Here is a 26,683-nt window from a genome sequence, read left to right as displayed (position 1 = left end):
GAAGAGCTGAGGAGCCTTATCACCAAGGTGAAAGAAGAAAGCGCAAAAGCCGGGCTGCAGTTAAACATCAAGAAAACCATGATCATGGCAACCAGACCGATTGATAGCTGGCAGATTGAGGGAGAAAACGTGGAGGCAGTGACAATATTTCTAGGCACGAAGATCACTGCAGACGCAGACTGTAGCCAGGAAGTCAGAAGACGTGTACTTCTTGGGAGAAGAGCAACCTCAAATGGCCAACCTCAATAAAATAGTGAAAAGCAGAGACATCACACTGTCAACAAAGGCCCGCATAGTGAAAGCAATGGTATTCCCCATAGTAACCTATGGATGCGAGAGCTGGACCATAAGGAAGGCAGAGTGGAGGAAGATAGACATTTTTGAACTCTGGTGTTGGAGGAAAATCCTGAGAGTGCCTTGGACCGCAAGAAGATCCAACCCGTCCATCCTCCAGGAAATAATGCCCAGCTGCTCACTGGAGGGAAGGATATTAGAGGCAATGATGAAGTATTTTGGCCACATCATGAGAAGTGTCAGACCCCTGGCAGCAGAGCACCAAGAACCATACACGGAGGCCAATCTCTATCTAATATCTTTATTAAGGAAATATATAAAAGCAATAAAAACAAGTGAAGAATATAGTTCAGAAGCAGACCTTTCAAATGAGGTCAAATATAGTCCAAAATGTATTGTCCAATAAATGATATTAGAGTTTTTTATCCAATACTGAAACACACACTATTGCCAAGCAATAGTGTGGGGAAATGTCTGAGTCTCTGGAGTCCTAGGTAGCTTGACAACAAGGCTGGAAACAAGGCTGGATACAAGGCAAACAATGATTCTTGGAACAAGGTCCGTGGTTAAAAGCAAGCGAGGCAAGTCTTGATTATTTAATCTGGGAAACAAGGAACTGGGGTTACGAAGTCCGCACACGATCTTACTCCTGAAGCTGCTCTGTTGACTCCGCAAAGATTCTCCCACGTCAAGCACCTATATTGGGGTCTCGTTTTCCCGCCAACAATCTCTTTCCCTAGAGAACGAGAAGCGAAACCCAACTCTATCCAGATGCAAGACTCCTTAGAATTTCCCAAGGGAAGCAGGCCTAATCAACCTGTTGTTTGGCAGCAATCCGTAAACTCCTGCGATTTTGTTCTCTGACTCCTCTGTCTCTAGAGTAAGATTCCCTTCTGGGAAATGGAGGCGAGGAATGCCCAAGGTCTGTTTTACTGAATTCTTGGGGACAAACATCAACATCCGGCAGGTGAAAGGACTCCGGCTCTTGTTGAACCGGCGAAAACCCCATGTTTTCGTCTTCATCTGCCACGATGGCACTAGGAGCAGGACTACAAGGCCCATGAGGCATCACAAGAAGACAGGAATGCTTGGAAAAGATCACGATGCTGGGGAAAATGGAAGGAAAAAGGAAGAGGGGCCAGCCAAGGGCAAGATGATTGGATGGTATCCTTGGAGGGACTGGCTTGACCTTGAAGGAACTGGGGGCGGCCACGACCGACCAGGAGCTCTGGTGTGGGCTGGTCCATGAGGTCACGAAGAGTCGGGAGTGACTGAACGAATACACAACAACACACACCTTGACTGTGGAGTTGAGCCAAGGGACCTCAGGCAGCAAATAATCTTGTGTCAAAACTGTGTGTGAGCTGTAAACCTGGCATCCAACGTAGCATTGTGTGTCATTTCCAATGTATGGCAACCCTAATGTGAACTTTTTACGTGGGATGTGTCTACACTGAAATGAATGCAGTTCAGCACCACTTTAAACTGCCATGGCTCAATGCTAGGGACTCCAGGGAGCTACTGTTTAGTGCTGCCAGTTTACCTGCTGTTAGAATTTCTGGGAGTTGAAGGCCAAAACATCTGGGGACCCACAGGTTGAAAACCACTGGGTTAAACCCTTGTGCTGGCAGGACTGATAACCGAAAGTTCGGCAGTTTGAATCCGTTGAGTGGGGTGAGCTCCAGTCTGTCAGCTCCAGCTTCCCATTCGGGGACATGAGAGAAGTCTCCCACAGGATGGTAAAACATCTGGGCATCTCCTGGGCAATGTTCTTGCAGACATCCAATTCTCTCACACCAGAAGAAACTTTCAGTTTCTCAAGTTACTCCTGACACACACAAAAAAGTCCATTCCCATGGCCAAGTGGAGATTCAAAACCCTGGTCTCCAGAGTCGGAGCCCAACACTCAAACTACTATACGATACTATACTGACTGTAAAAGTGGCTGTATAAGGGGGCTTTACAGACCACTCTGAGCACAGCATTTCCTTTTCCCCTTTGGCATAGCTCCTTTTGCCTTGCATATCCTACCAGGAAACCAACTTGAGAAATCAATTTCTGCTTCTGGCGGTTTCTGGCTTCGTCAGCACAGTTTTCTCCTAAAGAGCTCCACCTTGTCACATTGTGGCTTATGTGCTCATGATTTCTCCAGAGAGAATTGCTGGTGAACTTTGGCCACTTTTATTGTGGTCAACTTATAAGTGTCACATATATTTTGCTTTCTATTCTTTAAATCCTATTATTTCATCTTTATTATTTTTTTCCTATTGCCTAGAAATCACTCATTGCATTTTGGCATTTGGGATATTACTTTAGTATCCCTGTGCATGTATCTTGGGCAACTCTGGATGTTGAATCCCACGCTAGATATTATATCAGGAGTGGGCTGAGGGGGGAAAGGAAAGGGCCTGAGGCTGTTAGGAATTGTGGGACTTCAAGTCCAAAACAACTGGTTGGAAGAGGGTGGTAAGGGTGGGTGGGATGGGGGGTGTAAAGGGGTAATTAATTAAGATATATGGTAAAGGGAATCACAATTGGAACCTGCATCCCAGCCATAAAGTTTGTAATCAGTTTTTGTGTTATCATTTAGATGGCAAAGGTTCGCAGTGTATTGTTTTGTTATCTGTATGAAGAAATAATATTTTTTTTAAAAAAAAGTCCAAAACAACTGGAGGGCCAAAGTTGGCCCATGCCTTTATTATCTAGTCTTTCACCTTATTGCTACATGAAAAGTAAACATCTAGTTTGGCCCAAATAGTTGTTAAAACATTCATATATTCATGGGCTCTGCATCCATGGATTCAACCGACCATGAATCGGGGAATATTCTCCAAAAGTAAGCCTTTCTTTCCCCATATATATATGTGTGTTTGTGTGTTTGTATGTGTGTGCGCATGTGCGTGATACACACACACACACACACACACACAATTTTACTATGTTTTTACTTGATATATTAGCTTTGTGATTTACTTGTTTGTAATAATTAATGTACTATATTATTGCCTTCATGAAAGTCATATTTGTAACTGCCTTCGTTGTTGTTATCAACATCTGCATAAAAATCAACACAATACAATGCTCTGTTAGATACTGTTTTTCAATGGGGATATCATCAAGGGGCATGTTTTGGTCATGACCTCCCATCAGTTGAAAAAAAAAATAGCCAATCATCTTGGGCTATTAGCCAGCAAATACCACAACAAAGGGATTATGAACCAACAGCGACAACAATATTTTTGACTAGCACAATAAGATTTTCCGAAGGCTAATATTAATAATACCATTAGAATGCTTGACACAGATGTATGCAGATATGATTTGAGGAAGAACATTGCCATAACTAATACATGCATATTAACAGATTAAAATGTAAGCATATTTAAAACTGTCTGTTTAGAAAAATGAATCTCAGTAACCAAGACAGAGAGACAGACTAGACTGACCAAGAACAACCAGATGGCAACCTTGAAAATCCCCATTTCTAGGGTTTATGGTAGATTCAAACTTGGAAAGGAGGGTTAGTGAGTTGGTCTTGTCATCAGAAATTATTATCTTTCTAGTTTATAACATGAAACTTTGTAGAAGTTAAAAAAATGTCACAATTGTAGCGCAATCAGGAAAATATTGTGAGACACTTCTAATAACAGTTCTAGAATTTGTTTATCATATTGCTACTTTTTTATCAGCCTCCCATCTGTGTTTCGGATTAGCTCTTCCAGATTAAATAAATACCATGAAATTAAGGAATTAGTTGCTTCAGGTAATATGTTACAGTCTTTGAAGCAGATGGGCAAAATTAGCATTATTTTAATAAATGTACTTATGTTCCATTGTATGTCACCAATGACTGCCTTTTGCTAGTACTTGTACATATAATAATAATAATAATAATAATAATAATAATAATAATAATAATAATAATAATAATATTTCATGACTGTGCGGTTTTCTGGCATTGTATATTTCTGCTGCTTCTGTGACTGTTCATTTGGGTTTTGATGATTCCGTAGCCCACTTGTCGATGGATGTCCAGAATCAGCAGCATCCACCTTTTTATCCTGGGCGACGACTGAGCCAGTATAGACTTCGTTTTGGTTTGATTCTCCATAATGCTAATGGGTTAGGTGCTCTTGGTTTCCTCCGCAAAGATACTGTGGGACTTCCGAATCCAGACTGACAAAGTTCTGGAACACAACACACCAGACATCACAGTTATGGAAAAGAAAAAGGTTTGGATCATTGATGTCGCCATCCCAGGTGACAGTCGCATTGACGAAAAACAACAGGAAAAACTCAACCGCTATCAGGACCTCAAGATTGAACTGCAAAGACTCTGGCAGAAACCAGTGCAGGTGGTCCCGGTGGTGATGGGCACACTGGGTGCCATGCCAAAAGATCTCAGCCGGCATTTGGAAACAATAGACATTGACAAAATCACGATCTGCCAACTGCAAAAGGCCATCCTGCTGGGATCTGCACGCATCATCCGAAAATACATCACGCAGTCCTAGACACTTGGGAAGTGTTCGACTTGTGATTTTGTGAAACGAAATCCAGCATGTCTATCTTGTTTGCTGTGTCATACAATAAAATAATAATAATAATAATAATAATATAATAAATCTTTATTTGTATCCCGCTTTTCTACCACAAAGCAACCCAAAGTGGCTTACAACATATTAAAAGCAATACAAGTCCAATCAACATATATAACACATAAAACCGTCTATGAAATAAAACATAAATAAGCATTTAAAACCAAATACATTAGTGTAGAGTCCCATCATATATTACACACACAAGCATTATCATGTCTTTTTCTTTAACCGTGGTCCAGCAAATTCTCACTGTTCCAAATGTAAGACCTTATTATCTTACATCCTAAGCCTATCATGTGTCTAGACTAGAATAAGACTTGTGTGAGGAAAACAAAATTACAATCAAGACTAAAAGATACCATGACTCAGAAAAGAAACATCAGTTCTTATATCTCTACATTGCAACAGTGAAAGTCCAAAGGGATCCAGTTTGCACAGGTACACAACAGGTTCATAGGACCAAAAGCCTATAAATATGTACTTGTTCACACAGCTAGAAATCCTGGAAGATATAAATGGCCCCAGAGAAAAGGAAACTAAGAAGTAATTGTGTCATGAACTAGGCTAAAGAGAAATTAGAACAGGATTACTTCTTCTGCTAGGTATTATTTGCTCTGCTGAATGGAAGCGTGCACCTACACTTTGGCAGCCCTTTAACTGCCATGGTTCAGTACTATAGAATCATGGGGAGTTATGGTTTGGTAAGGCACCAACTTTCTTGGCAGAGAAGGCTAAAGACTCTGTGAGATTACGGCTCCCATGATTCCACAGCATTAAACCATGGCAGTGTTGTAATACTGCATTAATTCAACAGTGTAGGTATAACCGAAGTGGGTTCTCATCCATTTTGTAACATTTCTAGAGGACTAGTGTGATACAGCCCTAATGATCACTATGATGAATGAAGACATTGTGCTAGATCATTTCCTGACTAGTAATATGCAAGTCCAAATCTTAAGCATGTGTTTATCTCCTGAAAAGTTTCCAATCTTTGGAAAGTGTGAGGCAATTGTTCAAGCATTGGACTGGAGCTCTAGGAGAATGGTTCGAATCCCTGCTCAGCCATGAAACCCACTGGGTGACCTTGGGCAAGTCACACTCTCTCAGCTTCATGGAAGGCAAAGGCAAATCTCACCTGAACAATTCTTGTCAAGTAAACTCCATGATAGGTTCACTTTGGGGTTTCCATAAGTCAGAAGATACTTGATGGCCCACAATATTTCAAGTTTTTGTTTACTTGACTCGAGAATTCTCTGAGATGGCAGCACTGTGGCAGATTAATCTGGAAAAGAAAACCTGTGATCAAAAAAAGCTTTCCTCATCTCTGCCTACCTACCTCCCCCCTCAGTAAGCCTTGTTTTTCCTTAGCAAAAGACAATGAAACTCGTCTTTCTTTGTAAATCATAATTTACTCCTTATTGGGTTTATGTGATGCATTTTTAAAGATTAATTAGCCATGACTTCATTGTGTGGTCCCAAAGGAGCAGAGAACAGGTCAGCTATGGAAGGAAGGAAGTGGCACAATTTTCAAGACTTATTTTTTTTAAGTTGTGAAGACCTTACCTTCAACATTAAGACTTAATTCACATAGAAAAAAAAACAATCTTTTTTGTCAGTTACTGAATTCTGAAACCTGGGAATAGCTGCTGAGGAAACAGATATCCCTCAAAGGTTTTGTGAACCATTAAATTTTGCCTTCATTGGTTTAGTGACTAAACCAATTAGCACAGAATTTATTTTATAGCACTGGCTTTAAACTCATGCTTTGATATCTTGACATTTATTAATGTGATGAAAGACCTTAATTGTTTCCAGCAGAAAAAGGGAAAGGAAAATAAAAGGAAACATGGCTTGAAGCCTATTATTATTAATAGACCTATAGCTTATTTTTTCTAATGATCATTGGACTCAAAGTGGCTTACAAATTATTAAAACCAATTCAGACTGAAAACATACAAAACCATATGAAATATATTCACATTTTAAAAGAATTATTTTGTAGAGGTAAAACTATGTAAAGTTTAATTAAAGGCAGTTCACAAAAAAAATCAGCAAAATAGTACACTATTAAAAGTCCTTACAATCAATTCCTAAAACTCTGGCAGAATATGAAGATTTTCACTTGTGGATAAATCAAAAGTCCAAGTGATCTCCATTTGCAATCTATCTATACACATAATAAAATTGAAAATGTGTATGCATGTATGTGGCAAGGGTGTCCACTTACACAGATAGCCTCCGGTGTCCACAAACAGCTTTAACCCACAGTGCTGGAGAGCCACCAAAGCCCTTCCTCCAAAGACATTGCAGGTTACAGCGAGTGCCACATCCCAGTGTTCCTTTCTCTCTCCATTTGGTGTGGAATTTGCATGACCCCGCCCACTGCCTCTTCCTTAACCCTGTCCTATTCTTTTCTCTGGCACACAGCAACTGAACACACTAGAACCGTGGTTCCCAACTTTTGGGCCTCCAGGTATTTTGGCTTTCAGCTCCCACAGTTCCTAACAGCTGGCTGGGATTTCTGGAAGTTGAAGTCCAAAACACCTAGAGGCCCAAAGGTTGGGAACCACTGCATAAGAGAGAGAGGTTTGGGGAGAATTCGCCATGATTTATAGGAGTTGTAGGGAGTGCAATCTAAGAGCACTCTGAACCCCAACAACGATGGATGTGGAACTAACTTGGCCCACAGACCCAACATGGCCAACTTTGCATACTGGTGGGGTTTGGGATGATTGGCATTGGCATCGGGGAGTTATAGTTTGCCTGTATTCAGATAATCCTGAACCAAGCAGATCACAGATCTGGACCAAATTTGGCACACAGACCCAAGATGGCCAACTGTGAATACTGACAGAGTTTGGAGAGGATCGACCCAAGATTTTTGGGAATTCACCCACATCCTTATGCATTTTCTAATGAGAGCGTTCACAAAAAAAACAGGAAAGACTGATTTTTTTCTAATAAATAGTGTAACATATGACCAAATTGATATTACCTAACATACAAAAGCAAACCATGCTTTTTTCAAATAACCCGGGCACCGTCGGGGACCCAAGCTAGTGACTAAATAAGAGACACGTGAAAGTGTGGTTACATCAGAATTCTGCCTCCGTCTTCCAAGCAGAAGATATTCTTAGACATATTTAATAAATGGGTGATTTTTAAACTTTCTTCTTTTCTGCACTACTGTACACTTCAATTAATCTATCATGAAACCTGTGAACATTACAGAGGGCAATTTATACATTTTATTTTTGATTTATGCAGGGAGCTGGGCCATGCTTTGTTGTCACCCGACTTTATATTTTGATTTAGTAAAATACTCATATTCTATCACAGAATCTCAGGACAGCATGCAAGAAAAATTAATAACTCTAGCAATATAATTGAATGCATTCCCAAGAATATATTTAAGTAGGGTTTTTTATGCTAGCCAATTGGCAAGTAAAATACTTACCATCTACATATTCTTAGAATGCCACTATATAGAGAGAAGTCATCCAACTCTATTTTGCTTTTCCACCCAAATTCAAGTAAGCAATTCTAGTTGTGACCCAATGGACTGGATGGGGTTGTTTCCTCCAGAAATGAGACCCTGGTAAATTAAAAAGCAGATTACAGACTAGAAATAGAGGCCATACTCCCCTGAAAACTCTGCTTCTGGGCTTGTGTGCACCACTGGATTGAGCCTTTAGTCTGGATGCTATGGTTTCAACTGTGGCCACAAATATGTTTCCACAGCTAGTGTGCCAGCTGAAAGTGCTGCTAGAAAAGTCTGATCTGGCCATGGAGACGTGCCTTAGTTGTGTGCCATTTGGGTTGCTGTGATATGCTCAGTGGAAGAAACCTTCAGAAAAGGTTCCAAATGTTCAGTAGCCTGAAAATACTGCAGCCAAGTGGTTGAACAAGGAAGATTACATAGAAATACCAGTTTCTTACAGCAGCAGCTTCTGTGCCTGCATTTTACATTTTTCCATCCAATTAGAAGTTCTGGTTATTATATATTATAATATTATCCCACCTTCTCCTTTTTTTAGATTTAAGGCAGCTTACAAAGTTTAAACAGATACAGCTCATGTTAAAAACCATGATTTTACTATCAATACAATTAAATGTAGTGAAAACAAACTGCTAAAAGATAACTACAAATGTAACAAAATACATAGGCAACTATATTTTGACTGTATCATGAGAAGACATGTCTCGCTAGAAAAGACAACAGTGTTTGATACAGTAGAAGGAAAGGGGGAAGACTGCCTTCCAGATGAATAAATTCACTCAAGGAAGCCATGGCATGGTGACGACATTATCACACCAGGGTTTTAAAGTGGGCAGCTCTGCATTTCTGTCACCTGCAGAATTCTGGGAAATGTAGATTAGGGCAGGGCCTCAGCTAAAGAGGTCCTCACTTCCCAAACTACATTTCCCAGAAGTCTGCAGGTGACAGAAATGCAGAGCTGCTCGCTTTAAAACCCTGGTGTGATAACGTGCAGTACTGGAATGGAGCTGTTGATGGATGGTGACTCAGAACATCCCAAAACATCGTACAACCCATAACATGGTTAAGCACTATAAGGTCCTACATGGCTTGGATACAAGCTGTTGAAAGGCTACATTTATCTCCCTAATATTGCCCAGTCTTTGGGACAGCTTTCTCTCACTGACCAGCACATTTAGTTAGGATACAAAAGATAGTGACATGTCCCAGGTTGTACAACTCCAAAGGGGGGATAGGTTAGCATGTTCAATACTGTCCTTCCACTAGTAGACAAACAACTTTAAATTTTGACAGGCTTTTAGAAATTGACTGGAGGCTGAGGAAGACGTATCTAACAACAGGGATGGGGATTGTTTTATTTACCACCCATTTTTCCTAAAGTGCTTTTAAATTGTGTTTAAACTATTTGTCATTTTTGTTTTGTGCCTCACAGTTGTTTCTGATATATGGTAAACCTTAGGTGAACATATCATAGGGTTTTCCTGTCAAAATTTATATAGAATAGATTTCCTATCCTCTGAGGTTGAGAGTGTGTGACTTGTCCAAGATTACCAAATAGATTTAATGGGTTAACAGGGACTCAAACCCTGGTCTCTAAGGCCATTGTCCAGTGCACAAACCACCATGCTACACTACAGTTGCTTCCTGCCCATTGCCACAGTCTACAGACAACAGTTCTTAAAATTTCACACCAATATTTCTAACAGTTTTGCTCTTCTGCCTCAGGCATCACCAGGGCTGGAAAAGGTATGCATTGTGAGTGAGACCCTTTTCTTTATGCATTTATAGATAAATGTTGTGCATTTGAAACATTGAACACTGGGACAATGCAAACTGTGACTTGGTTGTATGTATCTAAAGTGAAGCTCCCTTGGTTGCCTGATCTTGTATTGTAACTTTTCAGCAGTATCACAATTCAGATAGCTACACAAACAAATGTAGTTATAAAGCAAACTAAACTCTCTAGAGACCCCTTCCGGCCGACTAAGGCACAACTCAAAGAAACAAGAAAAGAGAACATGGATCTGAAAAAATAGCAGAAACATAATATAAAAATGTGTAAAAATAATTTATTTTTCGTCAAGTGCTCTTAGAAGGCTGCTAGCATTAATCACAAATTTGATCAGCAACTCTTCATCTAATCTTAAAAAATGTGGAAGACCTAATCAATACAGTCGAAGTGGTCGGATCCTTAGGGGCAAATGACCATGTGCTACTGCAGTTTGCCATACAAAGGAAGGCTGAAACTAAGACAGGTCAAACATGCATTCTGGACTTTAAGAAAGCTGACTTCCAAAAAATGAAGGAAATACTGAGCAGCATTCCATGGACGCCAATATTAAAAGACAAGGGAGTTAAGGATGGATGGGAGTTTTTAAAAGTGAAATACTCAAGGCGCAAATGCAAACAGTGCCAACAAAGAAAAAAAAATATGACAAGTGTGAAGAAGCCAGAATGGATGTCCAAAGAACTTCTAACTGAGCTAAGACTCAAAAGTGACATGCACAAGAAGTGGAAAAGGGGAGAAATCACCAAAGAAGAATTCAAACATATAGCCAACTCCTGTAGGGAAAAGGTTCGCAAGGCTAAAGCTCAAAATGAGCTCAGGCTTGCCAGGGACATTAAAAACAACAAAAAAAGGCTTTTTTGCTTACATTGGAAGAAAAAGGAGGCGATAGGGCTTCTGCGAGAAGAAGATGGGGTGATGGCGACAGGGGATAGGGAAAAGGCAGAACTGCTTAATGCCTTCTTTGCCTCAGTCTTCTCACAAAAAGAAAGTCATCCTCAACCTCAGCAACATGAAATGGACGAAGGATTTGGGGAAATCCAACCCCAAATAGGGAAACAAGTTGTCCAAAAACACCTGGCCACTCTAAACGAATTCAAGTCACCAGGGCCAGATCAACTACATCCAAGAGTACTGAAGGAACTAGCTGAAGTTATTTCAGAACCACTGGCAATTATCTTCGAGAGTTCTTGGAGAACGGGAGAAGTCCCAGAAGATTGGAGGAGGGCAAATGTGGTCCCTATCTTCAAGAAGGGAAAAAAGAACGACACAAACAATTACCGTCCGGTCAGCCTCATGTCGATACCAGGCAAGATTCTAGAAAAGATCATTAAGGAAGCGGTCTGCAAAAACTTAGAAACAAATGCAGTCATTGCTAATAGTCATCACGGATTTACCAAAAACAAGTCATGCCAGACTAATCTGATCTCTTTTTTCAATAGAGTTACGGGTTGGGTCGATACAGGGAATGCCATGGATGTAGCGTACCTAGATTTCAGTAAGGCCTTCGACAAAGTCCCTCACAACATTCTGGCAAGCAAACTAGTAAAATGTGGGCTAGACAAAACTACAGTTAGGTGAATCTGTAATTGGCTAAGCAAACGAATCCAAAGGGTGCTCACCATGGAAAGAAGTCACGAGTGGAGTGCTGCAGGGTTCCGTCCTGGGCCCGGTTCTGTTCAACATCTTTATTAATGACTTAGACGAAGGGTTATAAGGCACGATCATCAAGTTTGCAGATGACACCAAACTGGGAGGGATAGCTAACACTCCAGAAGACAGGAGCAGAATTCAAAACGATATTAACAGACTAGAGAGATGGGCCGAAACTAACAAAATGAAGTTCAACAGGGACAAATGCAAGATACTTTGTAGCGGAACCTTCGTGCTACGGTTCTTGTTGGCGCAGTGGAGGAATTTGAAGACGGACAACTGAAGGAATTCCAAGAAAACAGTTTTATTTCGCTAATGGCCACTAGGGTTCCCCCTAACACAAAGTAAGTGCTTCTCCAGGGGAACCCCCAGTGGCAGGCTGAGTAAACATTTATACACACTACAGGGTTCGGGTTATGCCCGCCCACAAGCAAATTCATTGGCTTAGAGTTGTGACGCTGCCCAATCAGTGCTGACCAGCAGGCCGGCTGCACTCTTTTGTGCCGTGCTCACAAATCTTTCAGAGCGCCTGCGTACGCATGCGCTGTTTGTTTATCTTTAGCTTTCATTTCTTCAGAAACACATGATTTCCCAGAAGTCACATGTTTCTGTGAGTTTATGCACCCGGGTCGCTAGCTGTCGCCATCTCTGCCCATATATGGTATTTCCTGGGGTTCCTTAACCTCCCGCCTCACTCCCCCATTTTCTTTTTGCGAAGCGCATGTACAAAAGCTGAAGCAAAGCATTATGGTTCCATCCAATCCCGCCTGGCTTGGAGTATGGCTATCTTTTTTTCAGGTAAAGATTGTGTGACACACCTAGTACACATTTGCATCATTATTGGAGTGCAACACATAACTATGAGAACAATGAACAATCCTAAAATCCCTACCAACAATATGTTCTTCAACCATTCTATTGAGGGTAACCAGCTAGTCACCCAGGAGAAAGGAGACCAACCTTCTATCTCCTGGACATTATTGTAAATTAACTTTTGTAATGACTCGATGTCATCTTCAATAGTACTATTCAAGTTATGAAATTTCACTACACAACGCCCTCTAACCATGGCGCATAAGCCCCCCCTGGCCGCCAGTAGGTAGTCAAGGGCCAACTTATGCTGTAGGGCCATCTGGCTGATTTCTTCTACTTCAGACTGGATTTCCCGGAAAATTTTACCAGTGGCATTTATGGACTTTTCAAGGCGGCAAGTCAGGCCTAGAACACTTCTACGGTTTGCTTGAGCTACAATCCCTGGGTAAGCACCCAGTGTCAACAAGCCTGTGATCAGGCCTCCTCCTACACGGGAGGCTTCTGAACCTGACAGAGCCTTGTTAATAATGACCTCATCCGAGCATTCTGGTCCTAGAGGGCCTGTTTGCACAATGTCCCGTTTCAGGCGCTGATGCCTTTTGTGTAAGACCTGAACTGGGAATGTCAAATAACCCACACCGACACACTGGTAGTTGCCGGGGTGATAATTTGTGGCCCATTTATCAAAGAAAAACCATAGATTTGGATCCCTAATTTGCCATAACGGACAGAGGCTTTTACCTAGGCTCAGTTGGGTTAATTGTTGCAGTATGTTCATATAAGATTTTAGGCCCTCAATAGAATCATTCACACTAAATGTGGGATAATCTGGATACATGCTAGCCCACTCGGTTGCGGTTAGATTTAATCGTGAGACATAAGATGTATTAAATCGTCCATGTAGATAGAACCGGTCTCGACAATGGGAATAATTGCCTAATCGGGAAAAGAACGCCTGCCTAGTTCCCCAGTGTTTCCACTCAGAATTCCATATTCCCGATCCTCCACAACAGAAGCACAAACCCCTGGTGGAGGTATGGTATCTAAACCGTCGAAACCGAGTTTTATTTATCTTTTGCGGTATGCTAGAAAACACGGTAGGTGGACCCTCCTGAGCCTTGGACAATCCCTCCAACACAATCTGTGGTTCATCAATTAAATCGGGAAGAAATGAAAAATCTCCTACGGTGAGGGGGTGTTCATATATTAATGCTACCTCTTTCCCGTGCTGCTCAAACATATAATTGGCATGTTCTTTTATCCAATTCCCATGTGCTCTTTTTCCAAAAGAGAGAATAAAACTCAGCACAAATAATATACCAAACACAGTGCGCTTTCCTCCCCTCCTCATAACTTGTCTCCCACTTTTTCCTCTCAAAATGTCTAGCCACCATCTCCCGGAGAGCGCCTTTGTTGGGCCATGCTGCGACATACTTGACCACCGACGCTCCGTTGCACCCGAAGGGATCAGCTTCATGGCCTTGTTGACCCCTTAGGGAGTTGCCGGATGATCCTGAGTCTCAGGTCCTCACCAGGAACTCGCTCCGTCCGCCACTCCTCAGGTGCTAGCTTTACACGGGTGTAATGTATCCACGGCTTAATCTCCTTCACCTTCACTGCAGTGGGGGTAGACAGGAGCACAACATAGGGTCCTCGCCACTTGGGTCCCAATGGCTCAATCTTCCAATCCTTGACCAGAACCTCGTCACCTGGTGAAAAACAATGTAGAGGTGTGGTAGGGAATGGTGGGTTCAATTCAGAAATGTATTTTTCTAACTGCTGCATTTGTCTGCCCAAAGCCTGAACCTGGGCCAATGTCTGTTTCTCTCCTATGAGGTGCTGCTCAGCTCCTGTCTCTAAGGCTCCCTTCAAGTTCAAAGGGGGTCGTCCATAGAGTCTTTCAAAAGGGGAGAGTCCTGTCCGTTTGTGTGGTGTACATCTGATTCCTAATAATGCCATGGGCAAAACCACCGTCCACGGCAATCCTGTCTCTTGGCAAAGTTTCCCAAGCTGAGCCTTTAATGTCCTATTCATTCTTTCCACTTTTCCAGAAGATTGGGGTCTATATGCACAATGTAACTTCCATTTTATGCCCAAAATTCTACATAATCCTTGCACAGCCTGTTGAATATATGCGGGGCCATTATCTGATCCAATTTCTAAGGGTATGCCAAATCTGGGAATAACATCTTTCATTAGAGCTCTTGACACCTCTACAGCCTTCTCAGTCCTTGTAGGGTATGCCTCCACCCATCCTGTGTATGTGTCCACGAACACCAGTAAATATTTGTATCCTTTGTATGGGGGCATTTCTGTAAAGTCAGTGACTAAAGCTTCAAAGGGTACCCCACCCACATGTTGGACTCCTGGTGGCTTGAGGGGTCCTTCTCTGGGGTTATTTTTGATACATGTCCAGCATCTTCGGGCTGCTGCTGCCGTTAGGCTATGTAATCCATCGATATACAACTGTCGTCCTAGCAGATTTGCCAATGCCATCTTTCCTAAATGTGTGTTTTGGTGCATGTGTTGGACTAAGTGCCATGCCAAGTCCTTAGGGACGTAGACACGGGCGTCTGGCATCACTATGAGTTCTCCTGACCACTGACCCTTCTCCTTTAAGGCCCATTCTTCTTCCTCTGGTGTATATGTAATGTTATGTTCAGTTAATTCTACCTGTAGGGCCATTACCTGATGTTCAATATAGGGCAGCCTAGCTGCCTCTTTGGCTGCCAGATCAGCCTGCCTATTTCCTTGCACTACGGGATCGTCTCCACGTTGGTGCCCTTTACAATGCATCACAGCCACCTGCCTTGGCTTCCAAACCGCCTCCAGGAGATCCACAATCTCTCCAGCATGTTTCACGCACTTTCCTCCAGACGTGAGGAGCCCGCGCTCCTTGTACAGTGCTCCATGTGCGTGGAGGGTGGTGAAGGCATATTTTGAGTCTGTGTAGACGTTGACCCGCTTTCCGCTTGACAATTCCAACGCTCGGGTCAGGGCAATCAATTCGGCCTTCTGGGCAGAAGTCCCCGGGGGCAGTGACCCTGCTTCCAGCGTCTCTCCCCCCCACCGGACAACCGCATAACCTGAGTGTCTTTGATTATTTTCCATAAAGGAGCTTCCATCTGTGAACAGAGTGTCATCCACCTTAGTTAGTGGCACATCCTTCAAATCCGGTCGACTGGAGAATACCTCATCCATCACCTGGGCACACTGATGGATCGTGGTGTCTCCTGGAGTCGGGAGCAAGGTGGCCGGATTCAGAGTGGAGCAAGTCTCCAGGGTCACCAGTGGGTTGTCACACAACAATCCCTCATATTTCATTAACCTCTCACTTGTGAGCCAGCGCGGTCCCTTAATGTCTAACAGTGCCTTAACGCTATGGGGCACCTTAACTGTCAGTGGCTGTCCTAGGGTCAATTTATTTGCTTCTTTGATTAAATCTACTGATGCTGCCACAGCCCTCAGGCAAGGTGGCAATCCACGAGCCACTGTGTCCAATTGCTTTGACAAGTAGGCAATCGGCCTCTGCCATGAACCTAGTGGTTGGGTCAATACTCCAACCGCTGTTCCTTCCCGCTCTGCAGCGAACAGAGTGAATGGTTTTTCCAAATCGGGCAGTCCTAATGCTGGAGATGACATCAATGCTTCTTTTAATGCCTTAAATGCCTGTTGACATTCTTCTGTCCACTCAAATGGATCTTCTCTTCCACCTCTCGTAGCCTGGTACAGTGGCTTAGCCAACACGGCGTAGTTGGGGATCCACTGTCTACAATATCCTGCTGATCCCAAAAATTCCCGCACCTGTCGCCGGGTGCTGGGAGTGGGGATGGCACAAACAACTTCCTTTCTTTCAGCTCCTAACATCTTCTTTCCTTCGGTCAGATGGAACCCCAAATATTTCACCGTGGGACAGCACAACTGGGCCTTTTTCTTTGACACTTTGTAACCCTTTTCTTCCAATGTCTTGAGAAATCTCAAAGTATGCTCTTTACAGCCCCCTAGTGTCCGGCAAGCGATAAGCAGGTCATCTGCATATTGAAGCCAAATTCCCTCTTCTTTAGGTATTACAAAATCCTGTAAGTCTTTGGCCAGGGCTTGACCAAAAATGGTCGGGCTGTCCCGGAACCCCTGAGGAAGGCGTGTCCAAACATACTGGGTCCTTTGCCCTGACTGCTGAGATTCCCACTGGAAAGCAAAGATCGGTTGGGATACAGGGGCCAATCGAATGCAAAAGAATGCATCCTTTAAATCCAATACAGTAAACCATTTGGCAAATGCTGGTACTAGACTCATCATGATGTATGGATTTGGCACTACCGGGGTTAGGGGAACGGTGACTTGATTTACAGCCCGCAAATCTTGAACTGGGCGATATTCTCCTTGTCCTCCTGGTTTCTTGACTGGGAGCAGGGGCGTGTTCCATGGGGAACTGCATGGTACCAATATCCCATGCTGCAGAAGTCGCTCTAGATGCTTTCTGATCCCCTGCACTGCCTCTCGACTGACGGGATACTGTGGCTTACATATGGGTCCCATTCCTCTTTTCACTTCCACCACCACCGGTGGAACATATTTAGCTAATCCTGGAGGATTATCTTCTGCCCACACTAAAGGAGTCTCATGCCATGGCCATTGTATTTCTTCAGTAAAAATCCTAACTTGAAACAGTCTCCATTCCTCTTCCATGGGAAATGATAGCTCCACTTGTCCATTCTTCATGAACTGGAGTTGTGCTTGTAATTTTGATAAAATGTCCCTTCCCAATAAAGGGACTGGGCAGTCTGGGAGATATAACATCTTATGCTTGACCTGATGTCCGGCCAGATTGCAGGTGCGTTCCTTAAGGAAGGGGCACTTCTGGGTCTTCCCAGACACCCCTATTACTTTCGTAGTTTCCCGAGTTGGTGGACTAATTTTTGTATTTACTACTGATTTTTCGGCACCTGTGTCCACTAAAAAGTCCAATTGTTGGTCCCCGATTTCAAGTGTGACCATCGGCTCCCCGGGGTCCAACAAAACAAGAGCCTGGCTTCCTCATTCCTCTCCTCCATCCATATCTTCCCATTCTTCTTCCATCACAGCTGCTGCAGCTATCACCTCTCTTGCAGGAAAAGGTACGTAGTTCCCACGTCCTCTTCCCCTTCCTGGGTTTCTTCCTCTCTCAGGCCTTCCTCTTTCTCTCGGTCCTTCCTGACTTCCTTCTCTTCCTTCTGGGCATTCACCTTTCCAGTGTCCAAACTTCTTACATTTAGCACATTGGTCTCGACCTAACCTCCGAGGGGGCCCTCTTCTTCCTCCTTGTCCCCCTCTGGCATATCCTCCTCTTCCTCTCTGTCCACTTGCACTTTGTTCCATCATGGTAACTAATGCTTGGTATTCCTGCTTCTTCTTCCTGTCCTTCTTCTCTTCTTCTACCTGGTCCCTCGCCATATAAACTTGATCTGCGAGTGCCAACAATTCATTCATAGTCTTTCCTAGAAATCCTGGTTGCTTTTGAATCTTTCTCCGGATGTCAGGAGCCGCTTGACTGATAAAAGACTGTTGAATCGCCCTCCTACCGTTTTCATCCTCCAAATTATACGGGCTATACTTTCTATATGCTGCCTCCAGCCTTTCCAAAAAGGCTGTTGGTGACTCAGATTTTTCCTGTACCACTCCCTGAATTTTTACAATGTTGACGGGTCGCGGCGGGCCCCTCTTTACCGCTTCTACCAATATACGCTGGAATCCTCTCAGTCTCTGCAAATGTCCTTCTTCTGCAGTGTCCCATTGGGGATCTATTTCCACAGGAAACCTCTGTGCTCCCCACTCGGCTGCATCACCATCTTGTGGGGCACCAACCTGGGCTATGGCTACCCCATTATTCAACACTGCTCTTCTCTCCTCTGATGTGAACAACATATTCAACAATTGTCTGCAATCTTGCCAGGTGGGATTATGGGTTGCCATAATCCCTTCCAATAGCCTAGCCATAGCTTGGGGTTCTTCACTATAAGGTGGAGTATTATTTTTCCAATTCAAAATGTCACTACTACTGAAAGGCACTACCTGGTATGCTTGAACTATCTCATTCCTGTTGTTTATCACAGGCACCGTTCTCAAGGGCATCTGGAGGGCCGGTCCGGTCGGTGAATCACCAGACCACACCGGAGCTCCATGTCTCCGAGTTTGTGCCGGAGAAGCATCACTGGGCATCCGTTGTGACTTCTTCTTTTCCTTTGTTTCCTCCTGATATTTTTCTAGGCTAGGATAGTGTTTCTTGGCCGCTTCGGTTGACTCCGAAGAGTAGGGTGGGGGTCTCGTTCCTAGTGTAGGTGCACCGGGGGCTGTTCCCTGGGGTGGGGGGGGCGGTGGCAAGGGTGGCGGCAATAATTCCTGTTGTCTAGCCTGTACACTCAACTGTAAATCTGGGTAGTCCTCCTCATTGGATTGGAAAACTTCCTTCTTTTTCCCCTCCTTCTTCACCACCATACATTTGCCATTCCTGCACTGTCGAACCCAACCTGGATCTTCTCTAACTACCCGTTCCCACGTAGCAATATAGACCCACTGGTTCGGATGATTCACAGCACAATATTCTTCCACTGTTCGGATCAGTTTCAGATCCCACGTTCCTTCTACTTGCCAACCTAAACCAAACTCTGGCCATTCTCCCTGACACAAATTTCTCAGTCTATAATCTCTTAGGTCCCTTGGATTCCCTGCTACGGCTCTGTTAGCAAAAGAGCCAAAATTATCTAAGATGCATTGTAAGGGAGTGGAGCTCTTTGAATTTTTCCCTCCCATCCTGCCTAATAGAGGGGACTGTCCTGGCCTGGGCACCTGGCCACTCAATGGCATGCGTCAGGAAACACAAGACAGAACCCCTTTCTACCTCCCTGGGAACTTTTTTTGTCCCTCCCAGCGCTGGCGTTCCCTTAATATCTCATGCAAACCCCTATACTTGCCAGATTTCTGTAGACGTCGGACCAACCTTCGCCCCTGGGCTTTTTCCCTGGATCCTAGCTGGTTTCTATGGAACCTTGCTGGTGTTGCAGCTTCCACCGTCAGTCGGCGTTGGCATCAGAGGCAAGCACCGCAGCCGGTCGTGTATTATTCAGGGGCCCCTTCTCGTCTCACGGTAGTTGCCTCAGGCCCCCACCGCTGAGTTGAGGCCGTCCCGCCAACGGGATCCGTCTCCAAATCTCCTGGCCCGTCTTATAGGAAAAAAAATCACGTCGGGGTCACCAGAAAATGTAGCGGAACCTTCGTGCTACGGTTCTTGTTGGCGCAGTGGAGGAATTTGAAGACGGACAACTGAAGGAATTCCAAGAAAACAGTTTTATTTCGCTAATGGCCACTAGGGTTCCCCCTAACACAAAGTAAGTGCTTCTCCAGGGGAACCCCCAGTGGCAGGCTGAGTAAACATTTATACACACTACAGGGTTCGGGTTATGCCCGCCCACAAGCAAATTCATTGGCTTAGAGTTGTGACGCTGCCCAATCAGTGCTGACCAGCAGGCCGGCTGCACTCTTTTGTGCCGTGCTCACAAATCTTTCAGAGCGCCTGCGTACGCATGCGCTGTTTGTTTATCTTTAGCTTTCATTTCTTCAGAAACACATGATTTCCCAGAAGTCACATGTTTCTGTGAGTTTATGCACCCGGGTCGCTAGCTGTCGCCATCTCTGCCCATATATGGTATTTCCTGGGGTTCCTTAACCTCCCGCCTCAACTTCACTTCGGCAGAAAAAATGGAATGCAAAGATAAAGAATGGGGGACGCCTGGCTAGACAGCAGTACATGTGAAAAAGATCTTGGAGTCCTTGTGGACAACAAGTTAAACATGAGCCAGCAATGTGATGCGGCTGCTAAGAAAGCCAACGGGATTTTGGCCTGCATCAATAGGGGAATAGCATCTAGATCCAGGGAAGTCATGCTACCCCTTTATTCTGCCTTGGTCAGACCACACCTTGAATACTGTGTCCAATTCTGGGCACCGCAGTTGAAGTGAGATGTTGACAAGCTGGAAAGCGTTCAGAGGAGGGCAACTAAAATGATTAAAGGTCTGGAGAACAAGCCCTATGAGGAGCGGCTGAAAGAACTGGGCATGTTTAGCCTGCAAAAGAGAAGGCTAAGAGGAGACATGATAGCCATGTACAAATATGTGAGGGGAAGTCATAGGGAGGAGGGAGCAAGCTTGTTTCCTGCTGCCCTGCAGACTAGGACACGGAACAATGGCTTCAAACTACAGGAAAGGAGATTCCACCTGAACACCAGGAAGAACTTCCTCACTGTGAGGGCTGTTCAGCAGTGGAACTCTCTCCCCCGGACTATGGTGGAGGCTCCTTCTTTGGAGGCTTTTAAACAGTGGCTGGATGGCCACCTGTCGGGGGTGCTTTGAATGCGATTTCCTGCTTCTTGGCAGGGGGTTGGACTGGATGGCCCATGCGGTCTCTCCCAACTCTACTATTCTATGATTCTATGATTCTATGAACTAGGGATTTGAAGAGGGCATCATATTACAGCCAAAATCTCATTGTTAGTCCCAAGATAGCAGATCCATTGAATCAATGAATACTCAGTAAGACAACACTGACTGAATGGGTCTATTCAGTAGAACATATGAAACACTGAATTTAGGGCTACAGTTCTACATATTATATGTTAAGACAATTGAAATATCCATCAAAATAACATGCAAATTTGACCATGGCATTTGAAAACATTTTTACAATATAGGTCCATATAAGACATGCCTGTATCAAACATGAGGAATATTATTATTAGTAGTAGTAGTTTAGTAGTAGTAGCAGCAGCAGCAGCAGCAGCAGTATAAAAACACGCAGTACATAATTTAACAATCAAATTTATCAGTCAGTTATGACATTGCAAGCTAAGCTTATAGCTGCATAGCTGTTTGTACTCATATTTACAACCATAGTACCATTGCCATGATCATAAATATCCCTGAAACCCACCTTAAAAGCCAGGCAGCTACCCTGAGCAATAGAGATCTACAACTTGGGGAGCAGGGTACCACAAGGAGAAGTGACCAGCCCCCTCTCGCCAGCAAGCCATGCTTCAAGGAGCAAAAGAAAAAAACTTTGCTGGGTCATGTCACAATTCTTTCATTGTCTAGTCACATCACCCTGCTATGCCTGGCACACCAATACCATGGCCTAAGACAGCTGACTTACGATTCCATGGGTCATATTTGATGATGGAGTGAAGCAATTTTTGATAATTTTAATACAATTTGTTTAATGATTTTGTGCGTGAAACAAAGTTTGTGTACATGCAATCATCCAAAAGCAGAGGTGTCACTATCTCAGCCACCCATGTGGACAATTTTGGAGGGTCTCAGAATTCCAAGTAAAGGATACTCAATCTGTATTTACCTTCATGCTATCATAACATTCCTCTAGAACAGGCATGCGCAAACTTCAGCTCTCCAGGTGTTTTGGACTTCAATTCCCAAAATTATAGGAATTGAAGTCCAAAACACTTGGAGGGCTGAAGTTTGCCCATGCCTGCTCTAGAAGTTAAAGAAACAGCAACAGGTCAAGATGGATTTCTGTAACTGCTATTTACAATTGACAACATAATTGTTGGTAAATCCCCTTTTCTTCCAATGCTGTTGGACTGCAACTCCCAACAGCAAGCTGTACAAATACTGAGGAATGTTGGGGTTGCAGGCTGACACAATTCAGAGGATTGTATTATCTCCACACCTGTTTAAAAGACTATAGTCCCAATTAGAGGAGACCCACTGAACCAATCATTGCAAGATAAATCAGCAATAATGTTCACCATATTAATTCAATATATCTGCTTGTAATCAGAACTAAGAACTGGATTTAAGCCACAAAGGTGAAACATAGCAGGAAACGTTGGCAATCTTGTCCTTGACACATGCTATTGCAGAAATGTGTTGCCATCTTTTTTGTGTGGCAGGGCTCTTGTTTCTTTGATAACTGCATGGGAGGCATTTTAAAACCCTATACTATTCATCTTAAAAGGAAACTGCAGCTTCCTACTGTGGAAAGTATGCAGCAGCCCATGAAGAAATTGCTTCCTGTCTGTGAAGGCAGCACGTGCCTTTAAAGGAAGATAAGAAGTATATCTTTTGAACAGTTTGAATTACACAATCTTAAGAAACAGAAGAATTTACTGCGGTTGAGCAGCTGGGACAAGAAGTCTCATGTTCTGTCCACTGCAGTGTACACTCTCACAACTTTCAGCCTTTTTGAAAGACTTAAACATCCCCCAAACTAAACATCCACTTCCTTCCTTAACAGTTCTAAAGTCATTCTTTCGTTCTCATTTCATGGCTCTGCAACAATAACTATTTAGCTAACCACAGCCCCTTTTCCGATCTCTGTTAATGAACTTCAGCTTTAGTTGGTCTTTCTCATATTGGAGACAGCACAGCTCACTTTAGTTCCTGAAAACTCAGATGAAGGAGTATTCTTTCTTTAAGTTCTGTCTTGTATGGTTCCCCACCGCCTGTGCTGCCAATGCAGAAACTCTAAGCCTTTGGCCCAGCTCCACCTGACTCAAATGTACATCTGCAATGATTTAGTTCTAATAGAATTGATTTACAAACCCAGTTGTGGTTGACTGCAGCTGGACGTAAGGCATCTGGTGTCAGGACATGTTATAAAACAGTTCTGTTTAAACAAGATCACCATGGAATGGGCCTCAGGAACGGCAAATCATTTCCCACAGGTAATTAGAACCCAATCGCTACAATATGGGTGAAAAGGCTTATGGATTAGGGTTACTAGCCTTTGGCAGCTATGTGCTTAGAAATAATTTTATGAAGTTTTTTTTCAGGATGGGGACACAGCAAAGGAGAATGCTGTACATGTTTCTTTGTACTGCCTGGGGTTGTAATTCATTCGTTTATTCACCCTACATTGGCTTTTGAAGGCGCTGTGCAAACCACTGTGTGCCAGAGGTTGTAAAATATAAATCCTGTCATTGGCAATCTAATTTCAGTTTCTTCTTTAATAAAACTGGAGTGAGAAGAAGTGCTTTAAAACACCAACATTGCAGAAATGATGGAGTTTTACATTGATAACTACTGCCAGACTAATGGATTCTCAAGTCCTGCCAGAGAAGAGTCGTAAAAGCCTTGGAGAAAATAAAGCATTTATTCTGGCGTGATTTATGATAGTATGTCAAATTAATTACTATGAGTTAAGGAGTACCAGTCAGTGCTTGGATTCAGAACAACAAGCCTTTCTCTTCTTATTTTAAAGCACATGCTGTATATTTTAGTAACATGGATGTTTACAGCTACATCAGATAAACAAGCAAAGCCTTGTTATCTCTAGGGAATACTTGTAAAACATATAGTGTCATGTGGAATTGGGAAATCAATGTTAAAGCACCTCAGCTCCCTTGCAATAATCTTACGTTCCACATTCAGGACGTTCACTGTTTGTGTTATCCAACACTGTCTGTATGTTCCACGTTCCAGAGCTCATTTTTCTCTTTTGACGGCAAGGTGGTGACCCCTCTGGATGTGGCAGTTCAGTCAGGGATAAGTAATAGAGGCATACTATGTTTAAGTTACCTTTTCTAGTCCTCTCCCCATATAGGGTGATCAGAGTGGATCATAAATAGGGCTGTTTAGTCATGAATACAGCTGCCGAACCGCTCACTGCCTCAGATCTTGAGTTAGAGTGACTGAATCCATATCCACCACCCAGGGCCGTAGCCAGAAAAAAAATTCGGGAGGGGTTTTGAAAATTTTTGAGGGGGGAGTTGAACCCCTGACCCACCCCCCCCCCCCCGCCCCCACCCCCGGGTTCAGACCTGTCAATATCTGCTTGAGATAGTGCCTGGAGGGACTCTTAATTTTTTGCGTCTCATAGACTTAGCATGGGGATTTGGTTAACCAGTTAAAATTCATGAGTAAACCAGGTTTTTTTTTAACCTGAAAAATTTCAGGGGGGGGGGGGTTGAACCCCAACCCCCCCCCCCCCCCCCCCCCCCAGCTACAGGCCTGCATGTGCTGGTCCATGGCTAAGGTACTTCTGGATTTCACAGTCCTGCCTCCGTCACCACTCGCTAATTGCCATGGGACTTTTGTTGGTTATGGTTTGTCTTGGAAGATGCCTGTGCACAATTTTGTATTATGAGTGCGCAGCAACCAACACAGTCTTCACAGAAACAGGTTGGCCAAAAACATCTGAGGACCCCAGGTTGAGAAGCACTATTCTAGATCAATGGTTCCCAACCTTTGGGCCTCCAGGTGTTTTGGACTTCAACTCCCAGAAATCCCACCCAGCTTGCCAGCCATTAGGAATTGTGAGAGCTGAAGTCCAAAACACCTGGAAGCCCAAAGTTTGGGAACCACTGTTCTAGATGCAAAAGTGGGGCTAATTTTGGTATCCTTTCCTGGGATCAGCTATTCTTCCCTCAGATAATCTCCACAATGATGCTTCATTCTAGTCATTCCAAAAGAGGAAATGGCAGCTATCATTGGTGGCTTCCATTTTTCTCCAGATAGTACAATAGTAACACAGTATCTGTGGGAAAAAATGGCAGCTGACAGAAAGATCTAAAATCTGTTCTTTTGCTCCTATAGGAGGAAGCCAAAAAGATAAAGATATAAGAAGGGAAGATGGAGATGGAAAATAATCAACTCATTTGAAGCAGGAAGAATGAATTAATGACTGGATGACACTAAAAATATGATTTATCGAAATACATCCTCAAACGAATGTGGTTTCTTATGAGACAAATGAACAGAGTAATGAGATGGAATCGATATAGATTTGCACACTCTTGATTCACTAAGGCATTTTCCCATACCCACAAGCAGCTGTAGCAGTTACATGGAGAAACATCTGGACTTCATTTCAGATTTCAATAGGCTACATGGGTGATATTTTTACTAAGGTTTAAAGCCCCACAGATAGATACAATTGGCATTAAATTGCCAAAAAGCATATATTTTAAAAGCATTTCTAACAAATATTTTTCTTAGTAATCAGCAAGGCAGATCAAACTTTATAAAGTCTGGGGTTTTTTTTACAGACTTGTTAATTTGACATGCATAATTAGTACATACATGGAGTAAACCTAGCCCCTATGTCTGCTGGCTGATAGTTTAGGATGGGGCAAAAGAGGTCTAGTAACACTCAATAGATGAAAAGTAGATAAAAGGCAAAGCCTCGTGGGTGTTGAAAAATATGGTTTTATTAGGATTGGGCAGAGAGCTTCATGAATGGGAGACTGACATGTGCCTCAGAGGCTCCAGCACACCGGCAGAAAGCATGGCAGGCAGAGCCAGCCCTAGGTATTTTTCAAGTGTAGGCAAACAGAATTTTGGTGCCTCCCCCAAACCAATCACTGAAAAATAAAAGCGTTGGATAAGCGAAAATGTTGGATAATAAGGAGGGATTAAGGAAAAGCCTATTAAACATCAAATTACATTAAGATTTTACAAATTAAGCACCAAAACATCATGTTTTACAACAAGTCAACAGAAAAAGCAGTCTCGACTGCGCCCCGTATGTTTTGCACCCGAAGCGACCGCTTAATTAGCCTCATTGTTGGACCGGCTCTGATGGCAGGCATAATCTACTTCTATCAGCAGCAGGTCATCAAATGGGATATGACAAGGTATTATTTGGGTTATTTTACATCAAGTCAGTCCAGCAGCCCTCCTTTCACCCTAGAGGGCACAGATTCATTCAGTCAGTCCAGTGGCCCTCCTTTCACCCTGAAGAGCACCTTTTCCAATACAGACTAAAAGAACCCCAACAACAATAGTGAAGATAAAGGTTTCCCCTTGACATTAAATTGTGTCCAATTCTGGGGGGCAGGGACGTAGCCAGAAAAAAAATTTGGGAAATAGTGTCCAGTTTTGTCCTTCAAGAACAGCCTTAACACACTGTGGTAAGTAAATGAAAACTGCTTTACTTCAGCAAACATAAAATATAGCACATTCAATGGAATAATGCAAAAAGAAACAAGGAAGTCATAGGGCAAACACAGTCTCTTGGTAAATTCCCAAATCAGACAAAGAAACAACAATA

At 43.3% G+C, this 26,683-nt stretch overlaps 1 protein-coding gene and 2 long non-coding RNA genes across 3 annotated transcripts; 1 reads left to right on the top strand and 2 right to left on the bottom strand.

Moving 5' to 3' along the window:
* Positions 1–2,983: 2,983 nt before the first annotated feature.
* LOC107982429 (uncharacterized) lies at positions 2,984–8,661 on the bottom strand. The gene is made up of 3 exons (XR_010003863.1): positions 8,353–8,661; positions 6,031–6,177; positions 2,984–4,481 (listed from the first exon to the last, which is right to left on the bottom strand). It is a non-coding gene; the product is annotated as an uncharacterized LOC107982429 (long non-coding RNA).
* A 3,456-nt stretch (positions 8,662–12,117) lies between these two features.
* Positions 12,118–17,665, bottom strand: LOC134297112 (uncharacterized). The gene has a single exon (XM_062973894.1). The coding sequence runs from the start codon at positions 17,642–17,644 to the stop codon at positions 14,120–14,122; it is 3,525 nt and encodes a 1,174-aa protein (XP_062829964.1). The 5' UTR covers positions 17,645–17,665; the 3' UTR covers positions 12,118–14,119.
* Positions 17,666–22,815: 5,150 nt separating this feature from the next.
* LOC134295824 (uncharacterized) lies at positions 22,816–25,351 on the top strand. The gene is made up of 2 exons (XR_010002423.1): positions 22,816–23,357; positions 25,228–25,351. It is a non-coding gene; the product is annotated as an uncharacterized LOC134295824 (long non-coding RNA).
* Positions 25,352–26,683: the final 1,332 nt, after the last annotated feature.

This window comes from Anolis carolinensis, chromosome 2 (genome assembly GCF_035594765.1).
Source record: "Anolis carolinensis isolate JA03-04 chromosome 2, rAnoCar3.1.pri, whole genome shotgun sequence".
NCBI classification, from domain to species: domain Eukaryota; kingdom Metazoa; phylum Chordata; class Lepidosauria; order Squamata; family Dactyloidae; genus Anolis; species Anolis carolinensis.
The sequence above is the reverse complement of the archived record's forward strand: the minus strand, read 5'-3'. Positions and strand labels throughout refer to the sequence as shown.

What these genes read in the sequence shown, in the direction of transcription:
- LOC134297112 (XM_062973894.1), bottom strand. Translation starts at nt 17,644, where the DNA reads ATGGTCACACTTGAAATCGGGGACCAACAATTGGACTTTTTAGTGGAC.